Source organism: Buceros rhinoceros, unplaced genomic scaffold (assembly GCF_000710305.1).
Source record: "Buceros rhinoceros silvestris isolate BGI_N320 unplaced genomic scaffold, ASM71030v1 scaffold2117, whole genome shotgun sequence".
NCBI classification, from domain to species: domain Eukaryota; kingdom Metazoa; phylum Chordata; class Aves; order Bucerotiformes; family Bucerotidae; genus Buceros; species Buceros rhinoceros.
Window position 1 is genome coordinate 55,878 of NW_010421363.1, and position 9,621 is coordinate 65,498.

Here is a 9,621-nt window from a genome sequence, read left to right on the forward strand (position 1 = left end):
TGTGTATTGGCATTTCCTTTGACATTAAATACTGTAGCTGACATACAATACCATTTTTATGACACAGCTAATATAGATACACCAGTATTTTAGTCACAACAGTTAATCTGAAGCAGTTTGCAACAGTTCGGGCCTAGAGTCAAGAGATTTGGTAGCTGACTGTGTCAGGCAGAACAGAGAATAGCATCTTTTTAACTTAGTCAGAATGTTAATCCACAACAAGATCTAAAGTTTTTGACTCAACACATTTGGAGAAAAATCCAGCCTCAGCTTTTACCTCCTGAATTTATCAATGACAACTTCTGCTAGGCTAAAATCAAAGGTCAGATTCCCCTTGACTTAATTATTTTTTGGTAAATTGTGATACTGAAAGAATACAGGGAATATGAATAGAAAGCTACATGCTAGCTATCACACTGAGGCACAGATTGCACGCAATACTATATTATCATAAATGGGAACTACTAAGAGAGGAAAACAGAAATCTCACGTATTGCTAACAATTCAACAACAGCAAAGGTTAGAATGTAATTTCACCACCTTTGTGAATCAACACTGTTATGCAATGACTGTGTTTTTAGCTTAAATCCACTCATCATTTTCAGTGTGCCACCTCCCTCTTCCATACTATAAACACATATTAATCATCTTCCATGGCAGTGAGCACCCTTCCCATTTTCAACAGGCTTTTCTCCTAAGCACTGTTATTCCTCACACCATGCTAACCAAGGGGAAAAAATCTCAAACTGGGAAATAGATGATGCAAGGGAATGTAGTCGTACATCTGCTGACTTTCATTGTTATGAAAAATCCCAGGGGAAGAAATCCTCGTTGCATGACAGTTCTGGGGAACAGCAGTAAAAACCTGATGGGACTGAGGACTTCACCACTCAGACTGTGGAAGCAGAGGACCTCAGGGGCTGAGACCCAACCTTCCTGAAAAGATCTGAGATTCAGTTTGGGATCTTCTGGAGAGTTAGGAGATGAGCAAGAGTCATACTTATTCTTCCAATGAAGCCTTTTAAGGCAAAAGTCTATAAAATGAGAACATTCCAGAGCTTCCAACATTTACAGAAGAAAATATCAGTAAATCCTCTGGATAGTGGTAATGCAATACCTAAGTAAGATAGTACTCATGGTAAAACTCTTAATGTCACCTTCATGTTTGACAGAATATGCGATAGTTTGGAAGCTATTATTTCAAAAATCACATGTTGAAATTTTCTAATTGACTGCTCATACGTTTCAAAATGATTTTATTATTATCAAGTGAACAAGCTAAATTAACCCTGAAACTTGTAGTAGTAAGTATTAAAATGCTTTCACTTACCTAACTACTTATCTGCAAATAGACCTACCCATTACAGTAACAGCTGCCGTTCTGATGCACTCTGTTTTGATTAACGCCCTTGCACAGAGCTGTTAGAGCAGTAGCATCAAACGACCTGACCCCTTGCTGTGCCATCATACCTGTGTGTGCAAAAGGACACCCACAGTTCTCCACATATTTACACACTGATGTCAAAAGTGTTTCAGGAGCTAGGGATTTGGCTCAGGGAGCTTTTAATTAAATTTCCATTTAAGCACAGATAACTTGCACAGCCTTGGGTAAGTCTCCTTGTATCTCAAGACCACACCTTTAAAATTGGGTTAGTATCATCTCCCTGTTTCACAGGAATACTGTAAGTGTAAACACTGTGAAGTCATGAGATACTATACTAACAAGGTCAGGATGTTCATATCACCTTTGTATATAGCTATGAATAGTTTGGGTTTTTTTTTTATAATTAGTAGTAAAATGAGAATCACTGAAGAAACTTAACATCATTAGGAAAAAGAGAATCAGTAACACGTACAGTGACAAACAGAAAATAAATATCTATTTTTCCTACAAAGCGACTTTTCCTGTGAAGCCTCAGTGATATATTAATCACAATCAAAACAAAGCTTGAAAACTGAAACTAACATGCACAAAAAATAAACACAAAAAACAATTCTCCAAAGCTATGACTAACCATTAGTCAGTGAGCAAATAACTTTAAAAATGCAAGCTGTTCCATGAAATGTTTAGTTTTGTTGCAACCTAGCTTATAACATCAAGATTTCTCCTGTTTTGTATGACACATAACCTGAAAATTTTCATAGAAAAAGTAAAAACATTGCTTGTTTTTAATAATATTAATTGTTAATACCTATAGATACACAGAGGTAGTATTTTATAAGTCTCATACATAATCATGAATGTTCAAACCACTTCAAAAATAATGCTGTGCAGGAAATAATTTCTTGCAGGAATGGCAAGGGCAGCTAAAGTAACTTTCAAATTGTCCTTTCCTTCTTTCCTTTTAGAGATGTTGTATCCATGATGATCTTTCTTTGTGGTGCAACACATTCTCTCTAAATCTATGTATGATTTGCAGTGAGCCTCCAAAAGGCCCCTTGCCTCAAGAGTGCTTTCCGTTGCTGTTTTAATGAAAAACTGTTAATATTTTACAGTTTTATTGCTCTATAATTTCAGAGCAATATTCTAACAGTATCTTTCTTTTTAATATCACTGACTTCCTTTAAATGGATACTAAATAGTTCCAATTACAAAGGACAGACCTGTAGAACACCACAGTCATGCTGATAACTGAAATTCCAAGCTATGTCTTTCAAGAGGTTTAGTTTAGGCTGATTCCAGTCGAGTCCCTCAGACTGCTGCCAACAGTAAATGTGCTCCTATAGTGCACCTTTGTCTCTAGTTTCATGCAAGAAGAATCCAGTTCATCCATCTCAAGACTGCTCCAGAATATGAACATAAGTATGGTCTATGGGGACAATCAGAAGTCTCACTGTTCGAAATTAAACAGTTCATACAATTGTACTTATCATATAAGGTCTATAAACCAACTTCCACCTTTAGAACTACTGGGATTTGGCACTTCCTGACTTCATTGAAACTACTCCCAATTATGTCTACAATAAGTAAATGCAAACTACAAGTTCACCATTTACTATATATCTAAAAGATTCAGAAACTCACCATATCAGTGTCTGAAACAGGTCCAAAACTGGTCACATAGATGTTAGTGAAAACTTCAGTAATACTATCTGATACAAAAAGAAAAAAAAAAAGGAAACATTTTAAATTTATAGTACTTCTTCAAACTCTCTATGCAAAATTATGGACATTTTGAACAAGTTTCTGTCCTTACTTACTCCTTCTAACCAGTATCCTGTTGTAAGTACTGGGAGTCTCTACTTAATGTAGAGGTTATCGGTAAAGACTTTGTCCCACTGAGTAGTTTGTTTCAGATAAAAGACTGTAAAACAATCATACAACACACATATTTCCCTTTTTTCCACCAGCAAAAATAACCACACTGTCTTGGTCTTAACATGCTAGCACAGTTCTAAACATAAAATGCCTTTATTGCAGAGGTGTTACCTCTCTTGTTGCAGATCATTCCCATTAGAAACGTTCTAGTTTCAGGGTGTTTTCTTCATCCCGAATAGTTTTTAAAAGCCAAAGACAAGAAAAAGCCTAAAAAGCAATTATTGACTACACCAAATGTAACACTCAACAGCATCCTACTTTTCAATTGCTTTTATTTTTAAGTGGCATGTATTTTAATGTGATTGTAGTTCCTTCCCTCTCTTGATGCACGGTACTCCTGATACATTGTTGTCATACTGTAAATACTATAAGAAAATGTTTTTCCTAATCACTGTAGTCAGACAGCCATGAAATCAAAATAATAAATATTGTTCTGCAGGGAAAAATAATTGCTGAGTTTTCTATCTCCAGTTTTCAATTAGGCTGAAAATGGAACGATATTCACTAAGAGGGATAGCACACAGTTGCAGGAAATTTCTTACAGCAGTTGCCAACTACTGTCTGCATTCAAGACAGTCAACACAAGGATTTTTCTGCCTTAGAGCCAGTTGCTGGCTGAAAAAGAAATATCTGAATACAACTAGCTGAAATTTGACCCATCCCAATCCTAAAAACAATACAGCTGATCCTTCTGTTATGATTTCCATATTTAATTATCATTACAGTGATCCTTCTGTTATGATTTCCATATTTAATTATCATTTAATGTGGATAGTTAATATTTCCATATTCCTTAAAGTTACCTTTTGACATATATGTGGCACAGGCAGATTCTACTTCCAATTGTATTGAGGGCAAGAATATAGTCCTTGCCCTCTACCTGGAGGAATCAGCAGAGCTCACCCATGACAGCAGATGCTCTAGCAGGCACCAGGCAAAGGCAAGACCATTCTGTGAGCAGCTGCATGGGGAGCAGTGTGTTTTTGAAGGAATGTAGCTGCACCCAAAGCAGAGACAGGGTTACAGTACTTTCAGAAAGCTTCTGGAGCATGGGGGAGGCATTTTCCTGCACTCTCATCCCTAAGGAAACTTGAATTTCCTTCTCCAGTCAAACACTAGATGTTCTTATTAGAATGCAGGACTTTGGAAAACCTTTCCTACCCAAAAGAATCTTCTTTCCAGGATTGTTTCTGCTTCTTAAGCAAATCAAGGCTGACTCTTACTATGTGTCACTCTGAAAGTTCAAAAGCACACTTCCCTGTACGTCCTGAGAGATGTTCATTTGTGTGACACAGACTTCTGTAATCCCATATGAAGCATCAAGCTGACAATCAACTCACAAGCTGAGCTGATTTCCGCTCAAATATCTTACAAACTAATTTTAAGTCAGTGGACAACAAGAAGCGCTGAGTCTGCACTGTTCTTAGTATTCAACAAGGATAAAGTATGGCTCTGGCTGAAATACACAGAAACCAGAGGTTCGGTTCCGAAGACTAGTGACTGCATAATGCTTGCAGGAGATTCTCCAGAAAAAAAAAAAAATATTCTGCCCAAATGGTCACCTGGCACAGTCTGAAGTGAAATAGAAAAGTGACAAGCGGGCTACTCTTCAGAGGGTGAAACAATGCTGCAGGGACAAACAGTGAAGTTTGGCCTGTACTGTGAAATTTGGCCTGTACTATAATGACCACACAAAATCTCAATTACAATTCCATGAAAAACACTGGTGTTATAAAAATATGACTGATAATCAAGCACCTCAACAGCAGATAACCAAGGCCAATATCAATTATATTGGCATAATCTGAAGGAACCCTACTATAGGCAACAGTCACTTGGCAAATCTTAATCTACACCAGCCCACACCTTCACCCCCACAAATGGTTGGAAGCATGGTCCTCTTGTAACCCCACCTTATTGCTATCAGCTGTTTATATCTGACTTATTCTTTGACGTGAGAATGACTTTACAATTTGCACATAGTAAACTACAAGGCGTGGAATCTTCAGGCTAGCCTTGCACTTTCAGTTTAAATTTTAAAAAAGTCCCATATTCTATCACATTGTTTCTATATACTTCTGGATCCTTCCTCCCATCAGAAATGAGCAGAGAAGACAGAGCTGAGAACAAACAAACGGACTGAAACATATCGTTGAATGCTGTAACAACAGTCTGTAGATTCCCCTTGTTGGTGTGCATTACTCACTTCAAATCACTTAAAATCCTTGGAGTCAATGATCAAGACTTGGGGAATGGAGGAGGGATGCACGGGAAAAAGAAGAGACTTGCTATCTACAGATCTTCAGCTGCAAGAACTTCCTTTCAGGTTGCCATAATTCAGATAAGCACTTCAGCGTATATTAAAAGTCCTGGAGCAAATTCATCCCTGACAGCTTCAGGAATGGGAATGGATACAAATTTAATATTTTTTATTAAAAAAAAAATTATTTTTTGCCAAAACTGCCTTAATCCAGCATAGTTCCAGGCATTGGTGACAGGAGTGAGTTTCTACATAACCAGTTGCTCTCCCCTGAAGTGACAGTTCATCCTGAGGGCAGGCACTCTACCAGGTTGCTTCTCCTCAGGCAAGAGCCACACTGGGGCAGTGAGCGAAGGGAGAAAGTAGAATGTCTCGAACATATGAAAAGGGACAAGGCACGCTGAAAAGTTCTGAGATGAGAAGACTGAAGGAAAAGGAAGGCTAAGAAAACAGAATGAAGGAAGACAGGAAAAAAATAGAGAAAAGTACACAAAAGAGAAACTGGAAGATTTTTATTTCTGCCTCCTTTTTTCTCTCCAAATTCTGCATATTTTGTTTCTATTCATACCCTACATAGAAGAAAACTGGTCCATAAAGACAAAAGAAGATGAAATGCAATAAATCTTGAATTATTCCTGTTATCATTTGTTAGTGTTAGCAGCCTAAACCTTGTGTCTGTTTCTTCTTTGTTACTTTACAAAGTGTTATGATGAAGATTCCTCTAAATTACAAATTCGAACTCAGGGTTTCAGAATCAGTGCCTACAAGAAGAAAAAAATGAATCTTCCTCTTCTACAACAAATATAGTCATTATTGCTCTGAAAGAATACTTTATGTATTAAATCATACCACTTTTTTCTGCAAGTAAATTAATGAAAACAATAGGCACAAAGCAGAGTTTCACATGGACTCTCTAATCAGACTTCAACCAGCAGGCACCACATTTACAGACTTTGTAACGCACATTCTGTCAAGAACAGCACAAGTCATCACACTTAGCCCAGTGTAGATTCAAACCGTTCTGGATCATCAGTGGAAAAGACAAGCGACTGTACTCAGCTAAAAAATGTTCAATGCAACATGTGTTCATGTACAAATCTAGTGTCTATTTTTTTGAGAAAGATTAACAATTTTTTTCCTGCCAGAATTACAAAATCTTGTATGTGTGTAAACACGTAACTAAAAGGCCTGATTTTCAAAAGTGCTTAAATCAATGGAGGCCCAGTGCTTTTGAAAACAGTCTGGTTTTTAAAGAAGAACCCCCTGTCGAAAGGAGAAGTGACCTTTACACTTGTGAGCTCCTAAGTTATTCTGAATCATTGCCTCTGCAGGTTAAAGAAAGAAACAGGAACATGAAAGCGTTAAGGATACAGTTTCTATTTCTGATGCTTCTTTTAGGAGGAAAAAATCTCAGGGAAAGAATGTAACATGTAGATGACATCATCACATGAAGTGCTCTGAAATTCAACAAATGCTATTATAGCATTGCTTCTAACTTGTCTTGGTCATAAACATTAAAAGAGAGGCCTTATCTGGCTTAGCTTTGGCCAGTTTCTCAGAAGGTGGAAGCCAAAGGTAAACAGAAAAAAAAAATCAAGGAAGTGAAGAATAAAGACAGGAAGAAAAACATCCTGTGGAAGTAGTAAAAGCAGTGACTATTAAGATCATGTTTCACATGGTCGATGTCATTGATTCATCAAAAACTAGAACAGGAGTTCAGAGCTTATTTACAGACGGTATCAGAGCCTTTGTCCATTCCATTATGCCAACTTCCCTTCTGCTGGGGTACCCTTTCTGATGGTCTTAAGTCCTGCTGACTTGTTCTTCAGTAGAAGAGCTGGCTCAGCTAAAATAGGCTGTTTGGCAGAAAAATTTCAGTATCTGAAGTCTAAATCAATCACAGGCTGAGTCATGGAGATGGTCAGAATGTTGGTTGAAAAGGTTCCTCATCAGCATTTACCAATTACCAAAATTGGAAATTTCTGCAGAGGTAGTTCAATTTTAAATGCGTTCCTTTGAACCGCTACCTGACAGGCAGATTTCAAAACTTCTCTGCTTTTTTTCAAATGTCCCTTTTCAGCTGCCTGCATCTCTGAAGGGTTACACAGGGTTCCAGTGTGTGCAACATAGGGTAGCTAGACATGCAGCATCAGACACACCTGAGAGCTCTCCCTTTCCTGGAGAACTTTGAGGTAGGATTATCTTTCTTGAAATAAATTTTCTGAATATTTCTCAAATTCAGGAATGATTTGTGTTTTGCTCATTCCTTCTCTTACCAAAATAATCTACAACTCTACCTTTGCAGAGAGTAGGGATGAAATACACATGGCTCACTCTAGGTATGTTTAAAAGGAGAGAAGAAAGAAGTGTGATCATTCTTCAAAACGGACCATCAGCAAGGGTCCAGATGTTTGTATGCATGCAGCTGGCTATATTATCCATTAATGTGTCAAGGTTATCTTCACAAGAAAACAAGCTAGTAGATTGGGTTGGACTTTGGTTTTTTTATTATTATTTGGATTTTCAGTCAAGAAAACTGTAAATCCAGGCTTTAGGCATAAAAGCCAATCTGTCTGAGGTAATCCAAAACTATCAGAAGTATTCTTGGTGGGACAGAGCTTTTAAAATATACATAAGCAGTTCTAATGCATAGGTTGATATAATTTCTCACAAATATTATTTTAAATTTAGAGTAAATAGGAGAACACTGCAAGGCTGAAACCGAAGGGCTGCTACAGCATGCAAAAAATGTGAAAATAAGATACTGTTCTTTAATTATGTCAACAAATATAAAAAAGGAGGTCAAGTTGCAATGCTCTTGGAACCTTAACTGGAGATTTCTGAGGTTTTGTGGAATTGCTGTCAAAAGCTTGATGTTACTTTAATTATTTTGCTATAAAAAAATACTTAACTGGAATTGACATTGTTCTGACATTGTAATATGGTCTCCAAAGGCATGCTTGGCAATGTCACCCAAAGGTTTTGATATTTTCATTCATAATACAAGTCAGGAATTGTACAGGTGAAACAGCCAGGGTCTGAATCCATCAAACACTGTTCTGACTCAACATACTGCCCTTATCCGACAAGATCCTTAGTGTGTCTGTTGACAGCTCAAGACACTCTCTGGCTGACAGGGAATAGAGGTCATAGGAGGTCATGCAATATGGAGTAGTAAGAGCAACAAAATCCATAGGAATGCAGATATTTCAAAATACTGTTCTGCCAGTTCCTCTTTATACTTGGTTTAAGTTATTTTTGGTTTAAGTGCTTTATGTGACAGTTTTATCTATCCAACAACTCAACATCTTCATTCATTATCCACTGTTAAACTACAAGTTTCAAAGCCACATGTGCCTACACAAACACACTTCCAATTTGTAAATTGAAGCCAACTATGAGAAGAAACAAATTCACTTCCTTCCTTGACATCAGCGTTTCACTTCCAACAACCTCACTCTATCTTCAGTCTATCGGCAAGATCATTTCCTCATACAAGCCACAAGTAAACTTCTCTTTCAAATTTCCATCTTTAACCAAGCATATGTATATTAGGCTTAGCAGTAAGACCTAGTAATACCTGTGTTACTGTTAACAGTTGCTTTCTTGATTGCTCTCTCCAGCAGGCTAGAAGTTTCCCTCTGAAGAGCTTATATCTCTTAACAGACATCATTATATCATATACTAAATAGACGGCTCCATGTAAAGACTACCACACACCCTCCAAAGACCTACACAGAACTCACAAAGGTGGGGAACCCTGTAAAGCATTACTGTACTCTTGATATAAATGCCATTGTGTCCTTTAGACTAACTGAATTCCTGGTTCTATGTATAAGCACATTCTTGAGTTGGTATTTTTATTTCAGAAAAATAGTAATTTTTATTCTGAAATTGAATATAGCTGGTCCAAAATAGCAGGAAAACATAAACTTGAGGGAGAATATACTGTAACACAAAACTTCAGTTAGAAGTAGGTGTATCTTCAGAGATGAGTGAGACATTTTGACTGTCAAAAACCACAGACATTAACCTGGAAAAA

The 9,621-nt window shown here is 37.2% G+C and overlaps 1 protein-coding gene across 1 annotated transcript in view; it reads right to left on the bottom strand.

The window, feature by feature from the left end:
* GABRA2 (gamma-aminobutyric acid (GABA) A receptor, alpha 2) overlaps positions 1-3,093 on the bottom strand; it is a gene marked incomplete at its 5' end in the record, with an annotated part of 31,311 nt that extends 28,218 nt beyond the window's left edge. Inside the window, one exon of the mRNA XM_010139605.1 lies at positions 3,026-3,093. Coding sequence (XP_010137907.1) covers positions 3,026-3,093 — 68 coding nt within the window. The remainder of the gene's footprint in view (positions 1-3,025) is intronic.
* Between the last annotated feature and the right edge of the window lie 6,528 nt (positions 3,094-9,621).